Here is a 17356-nt window from a genome sequence, read left to right as displayed (position 1 = left end):
GGCTGAGGGAGGCAGGGGAGGCAGGGGAAGCTGGTTGTTTATAGAACAATTTATGGTTACAATTTCAGGGGTTGATTACTTGATTTCTTAATCCAGCTCCTCGTCACAGATCAAACACAGGTTCCAATAATGAAGTAATTTTAGGCGTGATTACAAGCAGTCTCCTACTGAGGGCTTTCTGCCTTGGAACAGGGAGCTCCCGTCCCATACTCGGTGTCACAGGCAGCGAGGGGGACAAGTGATGGGATGGCAGGCTCTTCTGCCCAGGCACGACGTCCCCTTTCCCTGCTCATGGTTGTCTCGGGGTGGTCAGCGTGCGGGTGGTGGGAGGGTGTAAGAACCGTCGCGGCCCTGAGCCACCCCCTCCCGTCTTCCGTGGGCGCCATTATTATCTGTGGACAAAACGGCCATTTTAGCCCTCCCTGCTGGCTCACTTTTGATGGCTTCTGATGGCCGACCAAATCAGGTCTGCATCTCGGCCTGGCATCCGAGACCCTTCATGACGAAACCCCAGCCTCACACATTCTCTACAGGGCACCGCACTGCCCTTCCCAGACCCCTCTGTGCTTGTCCTGCCTTCCGGGCCTTCACAAAGGCTCCCTCTCTGCCTGGGCTGCGCTTCTCCAGCTTCTCCTCCTTGCAAACTCCTGCTTCTCTTTGAAAACCGACAGTTGGGGTGCCTGGGTGGCTCAGTTGGTTAAGCGACTGCCTTCGGCTCAGGTCATGATCCTGGAGTCCCGGGATCGAGTCCCACATCGGGCTCCCTGCTCAGCGGGGAGTCTGCTTCTCCCTCTGACCCTCCCCTCTCTCATGCTCTCTCTCTCTCTCATTCTCTCTCTCTCAAATAAATAAATAAATAAAATCTTTAAAAATAAATAAATAAAAATATTAAAAAAAAAAAAAAGAAAGAAAACCGACAGTTGTTGCCTTTTGTGTCCTGTCGGCTGCTCTCCAGACCCAGGCAAAATCAATCTTTTCCTCGTGGCTCCACTTTGTTCAGATCTGATTTTATCACATTGAATCATAAGATCTGTCCACATGTTTATCTTTATTTCCACCTTTTGCGGATTATGGGCGCTTTGTGGGTGTGTGGACTGGGTTTCATCTGCATTTCCCCCATCTCCTTCCCATCCAGGCCGATGGACACTCGGCAAATGTTTGTTGAATGCATCCGGATGGCATACAACTGTTTAGTATGCATTTTTTGTTTGCTTTTTTAAAAATGATTTTATTTATTTAAGAGAGAGAGAGAGAGACAGAGAGAGCATGAGCCGGGGGAGGCACATGAAGGGGGAGAAAGACAAGCAGACTCCCCACCTCCCGCACTGAGCAGGGAGCCCGATGCAGGGCTCGATCCCAGGACCCTGAGATCATGGCCTGAGCTGAAGGCAGATGCTTAAACGAATGAGCCATCCAGGTGCTGCTAGTATGCATTTGAATTAGAGCAGAGGGAGTCACAGAATAATCCTCTTTCGTAGGGGTATGAAATGACCTCAAAGGGTGGTAGAGTGACTACCTATTCTTGGCCACACTCACGATCCCGTCTTTCCTCCCCTTAAAGGTAAAAAGACTTCCCAGCCACTGACCCGGAGGGCTCTGTCAGCCCATGCTGCAGGAGGAACCCTACACAATTCTCAGACAGCAAAGGAAAGCAAGGCTCTAGGAACAAAGCTTTGGTTTCGGGAAAGGCCAACCCTCTTTAACTGGTGTTTAGGGAAGGATCTCAGAGGTCAAAGCCTGAAAGAGGGAGTAGCATGTGAGAAGAAAAGCCATTCCCATGCTCCTTTTGAACTTCAGCACTGCTGCTAAATAGAGGAGGGAAGATAAAGGAAATGAACTTTGAACTCGGTTTAAATTATTGGGAGAATGTATTTAAATGTTGTTTTTTTTTTTTTTTTTTTTTTTTTTACCACCAGCTGAGTGTTAACTATACGAATGCCCCAAAGTCATTAAGATTTTGCTTAACCCCTGAGGATAGCTTAGGAACCTAAACAATCCTTCCAGTGTGTCTAAAAGGGGAATTTTCAGGGGCACCTGGCTAGCTCAATCGGTTAAGCATCCGACTCTTGATTTCGGTTCAGGTCATGATCTCAGCGTCCTGGGATCGAGCCCCGTGTCGTCAGGCTCTGTGCTCAGTGGGGAGTCTGCTTGAGATTCCCTCTCTCCCTCTCTCTCTGCCCCTGCCGCCCCCCTCCCACTAAAATAAATAAATATATAAACAAACAAATAAATAAACAATAAAATAAAAGAGGGGATTTTCAAAGGGAAGTGAGCTAGTTAATACACAAGCAGAGACTGATCTCTCTTAGCTCCCTAAGAGACCTAGGATGGTCTCAGCCTCCACTTCCCCAGCCCCGTGTGCACTGACCACCTCTAAATCATGGGCTTAGCACCACGTCACGTGTCAGGGCTTGGGGAACGGGGTCTGCAGTGAAGGCGCAGGTCTTCCTTTACAACCACATTCCCTGAAACAAACTGAGGCAGCCGTCACAACATTCAGCAGTGTAGTGTGTTTTCATCGAACCAGTTGTTTCAAAATAAGACTTGTGCCCTCCTTCCACAAATGCTGGCTGAAAACCTACTGGGTGCCAGGCACTGTGCCTGATGCTGGAGATGCCAAGGTGAATGAGACAATGGCAGGGAACTCAAGAAGCACCCAGTCTAATAAGAGACGCAGATGGTTAGAGAGCAGCCTGTCTCCTCTTCCAGCACCGGATGCAGCTGTTCTCTTCCAGATCAGCAGTGGCTGCCGGCTGGCCAAGTCCAGTGACCTCTTTTTAAGAATCAAACTTCTTGCCAGTCTTAGTCCTGTGACATCTGAGAAAAGACTTGATTCAGTTTAAGGCGTGAGCCCTGCCGATATCTAGGGGAAGAGCTCTCCAGGCCAAGGGAGAGGAGGAAAGGCCCTGAGGTAGCAGCCCATCTGGTATACGTGAAGGAAACCAAGGAGACCGGTGTGAGTGATAAAATACGAGGTCTGACCGGGAACAGGGGCCAGACTGGGCAGGGTCTTGCAGGCCTTGGGGAGGCCTCCATCTTGGACGGGTATCACCACCATAGGGTTTTGAACAGAGGAGTGACAAGATCTGAATTAACATTTTCAAAGGACCGTCAGCTTGGTTGTTGGGAAGAGAAGAGCCTGCAGTGAACCAGTGGGGGAAGCAGGGGAACCAGCCAGGAGCCTTTTACAGCAACCCACGTAAGAAATGACGGCATCTTGGACGGGGACAACAGAGGGGGTCAGACCCCAGCCGTACCATGAAAGCAGAGGAGACAGACTTTGCTAATGGATTACATGTGGCCTGGGAGAGAAAAATGTGAACGATCCCAAGGAACGTGACCAGAGCAACTGGAAGGACAGAGGTGCCATTTACTGAGATGGGAAAGATCAAGAGAGGGACACGTTTTCGGGAAAAGTCAGGAGTTTGCTTTGGGGCAGGTGAAGTGTCAGATCCTGATTAAGCTTCCCAGTGGAGGTATGGAGGAGGATGTCGGTCAGACGAGTCTGGAGCCCGGGGAAGAGGGGAGGCCGGAGACGCACACGGGACGCACAAGGTTGTCCCCAGCCTGTCAGCATCCCGGCCAAGCAGGTTCCACATGGCTCAACCGACACTGTCACCCAGATGGTGTAAGAGTCTGCAGCCGGCCTGGCCTCTTCACCACCGTCCTTTGTTCTTAGGACTCCCTTGACCTGCGAAAGTGGTGGTTCTTGTCATGGCAAAAGCTGGGTAAGAAAATACTATAGTGCTGGGTATGATATAGATTTCGTTATCCTGATAAGCTACCTTTCACCGAGGGAACACATTTTTGATGGAGTTGCTTTCCTTCTAACGTTGGCTAGAATCGGAATGTGAAGATCGGCATAAATACAAAATGGCGTCCTAGATGCCACAGAAGCTTCTCAAGAGATCAACATCGAATCAGATTCACCTGGAGGGGGACCTACTGTCAGGCCATGCACCCTCAAGCTAAATTCTTGGGCTGTTATTTTAGGGGGAGGTGGTAAATAAATTGTAAGCAAAGCAAGAGAATCACAGTGTTTTGTTTCTTGCAGAAACTAATGGAAGTAGAAAAAAAAAAAAAAAAAAGACCAGATACTAAAACCTGCCCGAAACCTCACCTTTTAGCTGCAGTCCGTTTGTCTACTCGGTACATTGTTAGCTCCTTACTAAAGTCATTCGCTGGCTGGAAGCCTGACAAGTACTAATTATTCTCATTGCTTCCCTAACCCTGCAAGTAAAATTCACAGAAGTTTAAAAGCAGTACAATTTCAAAGCCTGGGGAACACAGTGTGCTCAAAAATTATCCGTCGAGCTTTAGAAACATAGACAGGTATCCAGCCAGAATGCATGGTGGGTTACTCGGGTTTCCTCATCCTGAAGCCACTTTCTACCCTTCCCTCTGACAGAAGGTTCGCTGGGAAAGCTGAGGTAATGGTCACAATGTACAAAGCCTTGACATCCGAGGCCTCCTTCCATTTGGGCATCAGGGGTCATTTACAGAGCCTCAAAGGAGGAAAGAGGTGGCCAAACCAGTCAGAAAATGACTGTGGTGGGCCCCAGAAAGCGAGGCCGGCGCCACGCAAGGGAAAGCTGCCAAGTCCTCAGATGGCCATAGCGATAGCAAAAGCCATGGGACGATTTTGTGGCACTGGTCGGTGCTCTTCGTGATTCAAGGTCCTCTGGTCCCCCATAAGTTTTGGTCTGCTTCTAGTCTTAAGGTAGCCTATGCATGTAGTCTGTCTGTCTGTCTGTCTGTCTGCATGCCTGCCTGCCTCTGCATATTTGCTGCCTACCCACCTGCCCACACTTTCATTTCCCTAGCACTCCCCGGGGTAGAACTAGAGATTTGGTAAGTTCTCCAGAATGATCTCCTAACACACCCCTTATATGACAGCTGGAGAAACCGAGGCCCAGACAGAAGTGACTCATCTGGGGTCTCACAGTGAATTTAACAGCAGAGTCGAAATGTGATCCTCGCTTGGCTGATTTTTCAGCTCTTGGTCTCCGTCCATCTCTGGCTCAGCCTCTTGCTACTTCATTGGTCTTTATCTCTACATTTCTGCTCCTCTCTCAGTCTGTCTCTCACGCCTACACACAAGTTTGGGGAAATTAATCTTAGTTTGGCACATGTCCTACTTTTTTAAAAGATTTACTTGTTCATTTCGGGGAGGGGGGTTGGTGAGAAGCTGAGGAAGAGGGAGAGAGAAACTCAAGCAGACTCCGTGCTGAGTGCAGAACCCAACGTGGGGCTCAACCTCACAACCCATGAGATCACGACCTGAGCCGAAACCAAGAGTTGGACGCTTAACCGACTGCACCACCCAGGCGCCCTGACATGTGTCCTACTTTTGCACCATTTTCTCACAACTGATCACATCCTCATAACATAAAGACTTAGCTCCTGTTACTTCACTGCATCACCTCAGCTCCAAGCTTCGGTCATGTTTTGGTAATATCTCCTTTTGCTAAAAAGGTCAGACTAAGCGCCTTTATTATTCTACAGATGCTGCTTTCACCTGTGGGATTATTACAACTAGGAAATATCTCAAGGCTAGTTCCTTAAATTAATTTTTATGATACCTCTTCTACCTCCACGTTGACCCTGACCTTAGAGTATTTGAAATACAGCACATATTTCCCCACAGCAAATTGAGAATCCACTTTTAATTTGATCCATACTTTCCAGTGTAACTTGTTGATAGTAAAAAAAAAAAAAGAAAGAAAGAAAATAAGAAGAAACTGCTTGCTTGCTCATCCCCAATTTAAAAAAATAACCCTATAATCTATTATGTATTATATACTAAATAGCTTTCAACTTGCAAAGTCGCAAAAAGAGAGAGAATACTCTCCAGAGGCTTTACAAATCCTGCAGAACACGACATGCCACTTTCTGTTTTCTTTGAATTTATATTAGAAGGGAAATGAGCATATCAGGTGTGATGGATATTCTTTCCAGTTTGTTGTCTGTTTCAGATTATAAGCTCCCAGAAGACAGGGCTATCTTAATCCTCTGCTCAGGGCCTATTTACTGTCTTAGGTAAACAGGCAATGAACCTGTGCTTTCGGTGGCAGTTGCTGCTAGAAATGGAGATGGTGTTGCAAAAAGAAAAAAAAAAAAAAGAAAAGAAATGAAAATCAAGGCTGGCTCCTCACCACAGGTCAGCTGAGAGTTATTCTGACCCAGCTTGATTCCACATTCAAGGAGAAACCCTAGAATATTCCCTCTAACACCTACCTATTTTGAAGCTAGGTCACACCATTCTATCTGCCTTTGAAAAAATGGCAAATAGATTTAATACAGATGCACGTGAATGATGCCAAGGCTGCAAAAAGATTTATTGGAGGCAAAGAAAATGAGCGTCCCTGCTCCATCACTTGCTATAGCAACTCAGAGACGAGTTCCCCCACTAGCCCCTGACCCAACAACCTCAATCTAGGGCAGACTCTCCGAGGAAGCAACCGCGTACCTTTGGATTAGCATGCACCGGATTCCATCATGTTTATTTGTCTCCCCAATTCAGCTGTGAGTACCACAGAGGCAGGGTCTCTCTCTGATTCACCTCCGTACCCCCAGGGCCTGGCGCAATGTCTGGCAGTGCAGTTGTTCAAGTAAACACCCAAGGAGCAGATCAGTGCTTCTTGAAGTAGGGGACTAAAATCACACGAAAGATGCAATTAAACAGCAATCACTGGCTTCCTCCCATCTTACAAGACCGTCTTTGCTAGCTCTCCTTTCTGGGGGACACACTGTTGCTTATAAACATCTTCTGTTTTCGTACACTCAAATCGACTGCATCTCATCCAAATGGTGTATTAGCGCTCTACGGATTTATTTGATACAAAATGGCATAAATGAAGTGTCACTTTATGTGGACGAATAAAATGAAGGGACTAAACTACAAGCTGTCATCATCAAATTTCGTCTATTACAGCCATATTACATAGTTTGGGATATCTCTAAATGTTTATTTTATGCCCTGCTCCTAATCCTATGATAATTCTACCAACATAATAGTTAAAGCACATTTGCCCGTGCTGACAAGGATTGGCCGGGTTTAAAGAGAGTCAGGGTAGTAGTGCTGTGAATAGCTACAGATGTCTAAATGTTCATTGAAGGACATCACCCACTGTCCCGATCATTCCGCTGCATTTAAGAACACAAAAGTGCTCGTGACTACTCAGCATAGTATACATTTCATCGGCACTCAGAAATATTACATTAATTACATGTAACCCTCATTTGGCCCAAATCATTATCAATCAATTTGATCTTCTACTTTATTTATGAGACCTGGCTCCGTATCATTCTTGATGATTCCAAAAACCACATACCCCCACAAAGGACAAACTTTGTCCCCACCGAGTTTATTCCAAAGGCTACACATTCTCCTTGTAACACTCTGCTTATTTCCTTCATAACATCGATCACAATCTGGACATGCTTTTCTGACTTGCTTGTTTTGGATGGTCTATAGGCTACCACTAGACTGTAAGCTAAGAAGAAAATGAACATCCTTGCTCCATCACTTAGCGCTAAGAATAGTGCTGGGTTATGGTAGCTGCTCAATAAATAATCTATCTGTAATGACTGCATGGATTAATCAATTAATAGTAAATCTTCAACCACAGATAATCACCCAAGTTGGAGGTTCCCTCCTGGTGTCCCCAAATCTACTGAAGGCCATCACCTGTTTCCTTCGGTCTCGCTATGATTCAGTGCCAACCAACCTATGATTGCAGGCTATGAACAACCATGAACAAGAGTTCTCATTGCCAAGATGTGAAACTCCTCCTCCATAAGAAGAGGAAATCAGAGTTCTTGTGCTTTCGATTGTTGTAGGATGGAAGGTTGGGATAGGGGACCATCCCCTAGTTATTCTGCCTTCACTTTGCATTCAGATTAGAAATGCAATGCTCAGGTACTCACATTAAACTGTAGTTCATGTGGATTGAATTTCAAATCAACCTCAAGAGTATTCTTTTATTTATAAATATTTTACTAGCATTGTGAAAGAGACACTGAAGGTGCTCATATAAAAAGAATCAATGAAGCTTGCAGAACGTTCCTGGTGGATGGTTTAACGTTAGATTTTATGATCACTGAGTGTGAAATCACATGGCTCTTCAATGGTAGAGCACTGTATCCTTTTCAGAGGGTCTTCACTGTATAGCTCCCATCCTCCCATCCTATTTCATTTTCTCATAAAAGATACCAGCATTCACAGTTATCAGCAATTACTTTTTTGAGCTCTCTTAGTTTATTTCACCCTTATGGATTTCAGAAAATCCTCTGTGTTTCCTATGTACCCAGAAAGTAACTCCCATTAATTAGCCAAGAAAGGCTATTTGTGCAAAAGAATACCACAGTGACCCCTCTCCTCTGCATAGGTTCAGAAAGGAGGCTATCATATGAAAGGTGTGCGTGAGTCAGAAGACGGCTTCTGCCTAATGCATCACATAATGTTCATTTCTTCTCTGTAGCTTGTATTCCTTTTCATTCAAACAAGCTGCAATGGGCTTAAGAGACTCTTTATTTTGCTTCATGCATCATCTATGACATTGTCAGATCAATTCATACGGGAAAACATGAGGGAAAGACTACGTACAGGCTCTTCATAAAGTCTGTGCATTTCCATTTTAATATAGAAACAATCAGTAAAGGCCATTTAAAGGCCCATTCCTGCCAGTTTAGGATGACTCTGACATTCCACGGCTGTCCATGAGCAGCCTCCTTTTAGGGCTCCTGACAAATGAACAAGAGCTCCCAGAAATGAGAAGGGAAACCGTGCCCTGTGGCGAGCAGAAATCAAGTCGAAAATTGTAGAAGCCGTGAGAAGAAAGACCAATGTGCTGTCAAATGCCATTTACACACGGTCTCTAGCATACCTACAGCCCAAAGTATAAAAGTTTGAAAAGTTTTCAAACCACATAAGGCCTTGATGAAGCCCCTTATAATTCCAGTGTCTGGCTGATGAGGCAATTCTGAGTGTCTGGAAAATCAATGGAGTAAATTGGATGATAAGCCAATGAAAGTGAAGGGACAGGGAGCCCCATGGTGCCACGGTGACAGTCATTTTTTTTCCTAGTGCAATTTTAGGATTTCGAAGAAGGGCCATTTGCCAAGTAGGAAATATTTCAACTCTGGAAGGGGAAAGAAATAATCTAGTAATTTCTAACTTGTGAAATAGTGTTCTCCATTTTACGTGCACACAGGATCGCCAGTGATACATAGCTATAGTACAAATGCCCTGGGTAAGACATTGAGACGAAACTCATGGAAAATATTGCAGACAAAAAAATTCTAGAATAGTGAAATAGAAAGATAAGGCAGGGGCAACAAATATACCTGGAAAAAGGATTTAAGGAACCAAGAATCTAAAATCAAAGGCTTTTGCGTCTTTTGATGGAGAAATGAGCTCCAGCTGTAATCAAGAATGGGCGTTAAAGCAGTGATGTATACGTTTAATTGCAGATCCCCAGCCTATAGCCACAATCTCCCCTTCTGCATTTGTTTCTAGTGAATCTCGAGTCTTCGGCTCCATTTGCAACCCAGCCACTCTTTCCTCGATGGCACCTTCTACTACCAGCTGACCCCAAACCCTCCAAAGCGAAACGTGCTTTACCTATCGCTAAGGGATTTTACTCAACTTCATTGATAAAGTTCTTTGAGAATAACGAATTACAAGTGCTGTGAACAGAAGTAGCACCAAGGATTAAACAGCAGAAGCAAGCAAACAAGTAAGCAACCAAGAATAGTGAGCATAGGCAATTGCCAATCAAGGGGCCCGGCAAGATGCAGTTGACCGGTGTTCTTGTCTCGAGTCTGCTGCTAACCGTGTATACTTAGGTGAGTCCTTGTCTTGGGGGGCATCTGTGTCCTCACCTGCACAACATTACAGCCTTTTAGATTGGAGCCATATGGGAACTCCCTGCACTGTGTTCCTCGCCTTTTTCCATAAGCCCTTTTTCCTCTTCTGTGTCCAAATCCTGTGACTGGAAATCACACAGGTGCTTCCCGGAGTTTCTAAACCCTCTTGGATCCTCTTCTCCTTCAGACTCCCTTGCGAGTGCAAAATCACGGCCAGCTTCTCTCCAGAGTTTTAAGAGATGGCACTCCCCGCATCGCACTGTGTTTAGAACATGGCGGAGTGTCAGAATCCTAAGTGGGAGAGTGACAACAGAGAAGGGCGTTCCAAGGGTACTTTAGACGGTGGTGACTTTGTATTTGGTCTGCCTTCTCTGCAGCCACCCTTCCTGCTTCCCCATCCTCACTCACAAAGTCCAGGGCAGCAGATGCACGCAGATGTGGGGAAGTCCGGGAAGGCAAGCCTCCCAACTTGTACCTCAGTTCCTCACTGAGCCTCACCGGGAAGACAGCCCAGTGATGGCTGGAACCATCCCGAGTGGCTCCTTAAGAGTTAACATGCTTTTCTTGGCACCTAACTCACCAGTGGGCAACACCTGCGTCATGTCATTTTGAAGACAATTTAGCACGCTTTCCTTCATTTTAGTGGTATTTGGTTCTTTTTGAAGATTTCCTGTGGGCAAGCTGAAAAGACAGTGAACTTTCAGATATTCACATTTAAGAAGCTGACAGTTGCATCTGTGGTGTTAAATTGCTGCCCTAGCTGGCAGAGGTTAAAACAAGAAGCAATGTTTTAACTTCTTGTGACATTTACAAGAATTGTAAAGCTGCCTTTTGCCGGAAAACTTATGCTTAATCTAAGCAATTCTGATTATACTAGAAAATGTTCCTACATATCCACTTTACAAAATTACACAGAATGTTGGAAAGAAATCTTGGCCCGTGTCTCTGAAAACAACTAATTGTACCACTTTAGAGCTAGAAACAACCTTAGGGACCATCGACTTTGAACAGTGGTTTTATAGATGAAAAAACAGAGAGAGAGGAAGTCATCTGTCTTGGGTCGTAGAGATCATTTGTAGTGGTCCTTCCCATTCCCAGTCCAGGGCTCTTCCCTCTGCAGAAGTGGACAAAGCCAAATGCCATCACAGTTACTAACTTTCTTTTTTTTTTTTTAAGATTTTATTTATTTATTTGAGAGAGAGAGAGAGAATGAGAGATAGAAAGCACTAGAGGGAAGAGGGTCAGAGGGAGAAGCAGACCCCCCGCTGAGCAGGGAGCCCGATGCGGGACTCGATCCCGGGACTCCAGGATCATGACCTGAGCCGAAGGCAGTCGCTTAATCAACTGAGCCACCCAGGCGCCCACAGTTACTAACTTTCAATGCTTGCGTTTTTCTTTCGACGGGTAGTTTGCCTTGAGTAACAAAAATGCTTTGAGTGATCAAGCGAAATATCCCTGAGGGATTAGTAGGCCCACCGATGTTCTATGACAGAGGAGAGGGTGAACCTGCAGGATTCTAATGCTGACAAGGACAAGAAAAGTATGGGACAGAAGTCTAATAAGAGGGTATATTGGGTTATATTTCAGGACTAGCTAAGGGAAGGTGGTCCCAAGGATAGAGTAACCAGAAGCAGCAAAATGAGAATTAGTACCCAATCCACTATGAAATAGAGGAAACCAAAGGGCCCGGACCAAGTATTAGTGAGGTCTGTACAAAACAGATACAAGCAAAGCGCAAAATTCACCCTGATCGCTCCCCACCCATCCCATCATCGTTCATCCACTTTTTTTTTTATTTTCTTCATTGCACCTCTCTCTCTCTGAGACTACCTTGTTCATTTTCAGTTTCCCTCCAACATATGTGCATATACCCCTTAAGGAACACAAGAAAGTGGGGCGCCTGGGTAGCTCAGTCGGTTAAGCATCCAACTCTCGATCTCAGCTCAGGTCTTGATCTCGGGGTCGTGAGTTCGAGCCGCACATTGGGCTCCACGCTGGCCATGGAGCCTACTTAAAAAAAAAAAAACCAAAACACAAGAACAGGGACAGTGTCTGTCTTATTGTCCCCAGTGCCTAGAACAGTGCCTAAAATATGTAAGTACTCAGTAGATGCATACTGAATGAATAAATCTGATCAAGGTAAAAGAAGTCAGACTATGGCTGATGCAAACCATGAGAACAAAGACATCCGACTATAAATTCAAGTATGGTTTTATTATTCTTACTTCTAATCACAACAAGAGAAGTATACCAATGCCTTTAACTAATTTAGGTCAAAAAAACCCCACAAAAACACCAGTCAATATATGCATCATTATTACGAGAGCTTTCATGCCACGAGAGTCCTGAAGGCGGGAGGTGCTGACATAATGAAAGACAGTGGTGCCATCTACATATTCATAGCAGGAGGTCTGGGGGCATCAAAGTAGGTTTTTGGGATAACAAATGCCACAAGGATCTTTGAGAATTAAGAATGATCATGAAGGGGACTTTGAAATTGAAAACTGGGACCAAGAACGCTTGGATTTAAGACTTGCAAACAAAGGGTCATGCTAAATTTCAGAAGAGGAGGCTGGGGTACACCAATGAAGGCCAAGATCTCAGCCGATGTCAGAGGCCATTACAATTTGGAGGCTAAGATGGCCTCTGAAGATGCCATAGGGCAGTAACTCAACTGGAAGGATGTCAGTAATTTTGGGAATGGGGTCACCCTTCTTCAAAAGGAATACTGTTCCCTGTGCTGAAGCTACAAGCTGGGTCAGTAGTTGCTGTGAGAAAAGTTCATTTACAAAGAATTCTCTTACAAAGAATTACAAAGAATACTATATGTACTAACCAGGATCTGTCTATCCCTTTGCTCTAATTAAATTTTAGAGTTGGACATAATCATTCTTACTCTGCTGTGAAACACTGAAAGCTGGCTACAAATGTAAAATCCCAAAGTAATTCAATATTTGCTAAATTTGAAGGAAGTAATCAGTTTCTAATTCAAATTTATGCACATTCTTTTCCCACTTTAGCATTGTCGTATTTCCCTTAAGTTCCTCTTTGGTCATTAAGATTGTCTGCAAGGTTATAGTCATTGAACAGTTTGTCACATGCTGCAGATATTTCTAGACCAAATTAAACTCTCAGTGTACTTGCATATAACTAAAGAAAAATGTATTAGGCACTTAAGGACAGATACTTTATATGTTCTACATTCACAGCCCCATTGGTCCACAGAGAATGGCATCTCCACTAGGTATTCAGTAAATATTTGCCAAACGAATCAAAGAAAAAAAATTATCTACCCTCTGATAGAATTATGCTCACATATTCCAAAATCTCAGGCCCATCTGACCCAGCATGTGCGTATGTATCTATGCATGCACGTGCTCTTCAAATTCCCACGTGCTCATCCGTCGAGTTGAATACATTATTCTTCCTCCTGGCATGCGTGTCTATGGAACAAAACACCGAAGCAAGATTCACCATGAAAATCATCCCTAGGAAGATACTTTAACATTTCCCTCAAACATGCCATCCTTCCAGCACCTAAAAATTGAACTCAATTTTCATGAGGGAAGCTGTTCCCGTCTCCCTAGAAAACATATACTTTTAAAGTTTGAGCTCCAATTTACATCTCCAAGTTCATCATAACAGAAAGGCACAGTTTACTTGTCCCTGGAAAATTCATTTTGAACCACTTTTCCTAACACAGCCTCCTTTCATGTCTGCTTAGACTAATGCCCAGCACTTCTTCCATGTTTTCAACTCTTACTACTTCTTGAAGTCAGATTCCCCCATCTGTATTCCTGAGGCAGGATGACAAAAGCCAGACTACACTTCAGCCTCCTAGGATATCCTGCCCTGGAGATGCTCAGCAGGCAACTGGAAATTGGAGTTAGCCTGGAGCTCCGGAACGAGTTAAGGATTGGAGAGGTCAGTTTGGGAATCATTAGTGTAGAGGTGAAAGGTGAAGCTATGTGGGGAGATGAAGTTACCCAGAATGAGAACATAGCAAGAGAAGAGAAGCAGATCAATGACAGGACCTTGGGAATTGCTCCATTTAAATGTGTGGAGTGGGAGGGAGAGGCTGTGTGAGTGTGTGTGTGTGTGTGTGTGTGTGAGTGTGTGTGCACACGCATGCGCTTAAAAGAGATCCCAACAAAGGAAACTTAAGAAGCATTGAGAAGAAGAGAGGAGGTGAACCAAGATAAAGGATGAATGCTTTCAAGCTAGAGAAGATGTGCAAAACACCAGAACCTCCAAAGAGTTCAAGAAGACTGAGGCCACAGAAGCAGCCAATGGATTTTGAAACCTGGCAGTCATAAATAACCTTTAGGAAAACAGCCTTCCTCTGTCATTTTTGTGGACTTTCGGTGCCCACATGCGGATGTGGTTAAGTGTATATGCATGTACCCCAAACTACCATAAGATTAAATATTGGACATGAGTAAGACTGTACTGGGTGTGTCAGATAACAGTAGTAATAACCACTACCACGTACTGATGGCTTATAACGTGCCAGGAACAGTGCCAAGCACTTGATAGGCCTGATCTCAATTTAATTTTCGCAGCAAGTCTATAAAGTGGCTACATTTTACATGTGAAGAAACTGACAGCCCACAGAAGTTAAATAAGTTACTCAAGGTTGCGCTGTGAGAAAGTGGCAGCACCAGGACTGGACTGGAGGACGGACTGACAGTAACACTTGAGCCATAGTGACGTGAGCTGGGTCCTCTGTGCGCGGGGAGGAAAGAAAGAGCTGATAGTGGTTGACGGTCTCCCATTGCCAAGTGCTTTGCTTAGGACATCCCCCTTCACACATATACCATCAACACAATGGCTATGTTTAGGGTAACCTTACAAAGGCATATTTTTAAAAACTCTGATTCAGCTTTTTAGAAAAGAAGCTGAAGCCATAGGATTCTAAAGCATCCCGTTATAATTCAAATGTATTTACTATAATAGCTCCCAATGGTTTGAACGTTAAAAAAAAAAAAGTGTGGCATCATTGATTTGGTGGTTGTTCCTGACACCCAAATGACTGACAGTCCAACTCATTTGAAAAGTGAAGGAATTTGACAGGTGATCTAAAGGCCTCCTCCAGCCTTGAGCTTCTCTGATTCTCATGGGCGTGTCTCGTGCCAATAATTTTAAAGATATGGAGTATGGAGTGGAATGTCAAGTGCAGCAGCAGAACTGGCTGGTACATCAGCACCCTTTCCTTCCTTAAATGTATAGAGGCCTACGGTTAAAATCTTACAAAAACAGCCTTTGGTTGTTCAAACCATTGATTGCTAACTTAAGCAGAAACTTGGAAACTCCATCACAAAATGATACACTGAAAATCCAGCCAAATCATTTGCTTACAAGCAACTGCAGACCTTATAATATGGCTGGCGGTAGGAAAAAGAGAGAGAGAGTGACACTCCGGCAATTAATGTTTTTGCTGTCTATAGAAAAACAAATGAGGTTCTGGTCTGAAACAATTAGTATCACTGTTAATTGTGCATGTGCGTAGCAATAATACAAGGCATTTGGGATGGCTTCCACTGATTGTTCCCTTCTTTCTCTGGATTACAGAATCCATTCAGACAACTAAATAATAGCAAGCATTTATGCAAATTGTTAATTATGAGGCAGAGATCATCATAATCTTGTATATTTCTCAAACTGCATGCACAGTGGGGATTACCAAATGAATCGTTACTTTATTATTTTACTAGTGGATGAAAAATATACTAGCCTTGCAAATGGTTTTCATGTATCATTCAGCCCACCAGCATTAAAAATGGCCCCAGCGACATTTTCCAAAGCTGTTTCTTCTCCATCTCCCCATCTGTACCTCTCTTCCTTTCTCACAAACGAAGAGCAGGTATAAATTTCTCTGAGAATAACTTCTAGTCAAACTGATCAGTGCCATAATCAAAATAGAGCACGTCAAGATCCACTCTGTGATGCACCAAGACTGGTATAGATACATGCTTCTATTGTGCAGTAAATTTTAAAACAAAACGAAAACAAAATTCTCAACATTTCCTGTTAAAGCAATTCCTGGGATAATAGCCTGTATGTTATTGGCCATTGTCTTAATGGTCATTTACTATTTTATTTTACAGACGAGGAAATCAAGGCTCACAGCAGATGGGGCTTGAGCAGAGTCACTCCACTCGTAGTGGCACAATCTCATACTCTCGCCACCAAGCTACATCCAGTCTATGATCTTTAAATGCCCTTCCATACTCATATTGTGTGATTAGGGGTCTATGTGGCTCTATACCATTTGTCCCAAGGAACTGTAATCTGACCACAGAATTAAAGACTGAATTTACTATTCTCAGCTGTCGACTCCACTGAGGCCCTAATGAGAAAATGGAAGCCCAGCTACTGAAAGCCAAACTGGGCATTTAAGAAGTGGCCCATCTATTCTATTTGAATGAGAATCTGCCCCTGGTGAAGGAATCCCAAGTCTACCACCTTTGCTGCCTAACCCTTTTGGCCAGGGAGTATAGGATGGGGGCGAGGTGGACTAGAAGAGAAAGCAAAGACAACAGTAAATATTTCTGGTGCCAATAAGCCTGTAATAGTCCAAATACAGTGCTGGTGAGTATCGTGATCTTAGAAAACCACGTGCCAAGCAACTAGTGCACACATTTACAAATAGCTAATGATTCTCATTAGCCTCTTCAGCCCTGGTTGCAATATGAGGGTACTGCAAAGGTGCTGTTCTGGAGCATTCTCGATACCCCTCTACCCCCACAGTTAGGAACTTTCCTGTGTTTGGTTAGATTTGCTCTGCTGCAGAGTTCCTGTCATAAAGGCCCCTCACCTATGGGATTATTCTACCTTGCAAGACTCCATATTTACACACTTTAAAAGCCCTGATATTTTCAAATAATTGATTTTCCCTCAATGAAATGCTGGCCTTGTTCTTCCCTAAACTACCAACCAGCCTAAGTGACAGGCAGGCATGCCGGAAGCACTGAAAAACACTTTGTCAATGGTGACAGGTTCTTCGCAAAACACTCTACTAATGACCAACTGCCCAACTGTCTGGGATGCTGGCCCTGAACATCCATCCCACTTCTGCACTGGGTCAGCTTTACAGACCTGAGACAACATGCCTGGGCAGTTTCAGCTGTTTTAGACTTAAAAAAAAAAAAAAAAAAAAAAAAAAGAGCCCGAGAAAGAATGTGTCCAAGCCAAAATCTAACTATTCATTGTACTGAAATCAAACCAATAGGTGACTGTAGAGTCTGTTTATTCTAGCTTACTTGGGTTCAGTTGAACTGAAAATACATTGTCACTTACCTTGCTGCATCTAGAATCTGAAAAATCCTCCACCTGTTAAAGGAACAGTAAAACCAGGTGCTAGCAAGAGCTTGGTAAGAGATGAGTTAAAATAATAAAAGTCTTCCATTTTGCTTTGCTAGTGTGTATTTTTCCAGTTTCCCAAACCACAAGGAAACAACTCATGGATGGCTCCTCCACATTGCTC

At 44.1% G+C, this 17356-nt stretch overlaps 1 protein-coding gene across 2 annotated transcripts in view; it reads right to left on the bottom strand.

The window, feature by feature from the left end:
- HS6ST2 (heparan sulfate 6-O-sulfotransferase 2) overlaps positions 1 to 17356 on the bottom strand; it is a 283775-nt gene that overhangs the window by 64256 nt on the left and 202163 nt on the right. The window contains exon 3 of one of the 2 annotated variants that reach the window (XM_027609504.2): positions 17170 to 17202. The exons of the other annotated variant lie outside the window; for it this stretch is intronic. Within the exon in view, the coding sequence (XP_027465305.1) occupies positions 17170 to 17202 (33 nt within the window). The remainder of the gene's footprint in view (positions 1 to 17169; positions 17203 to 17356) is intronic. 2 annotated transcript variants of the gene reach the window in all.

The sequence above is a fragment of the Zalophus californianus genome, chromosome X, assembly GCF_009762305.2.
Source record: "Zalophus californianus isolate mZalCal1 chromosome X, mZalCal1.pri.v2, whole genome shotgun sequence".
In the NCBI taxonomy this organism is placed as follows: Eukaryota; Metazoa; Chordata; class Mammalia; order Carnivora; family Otariidae; genus Zalophus; species Zalophus californianus.
Note: the sequence above shows the minus strand (reverse complement) of the source record. Positions and strands in the feature narration are given on the sequence as shown.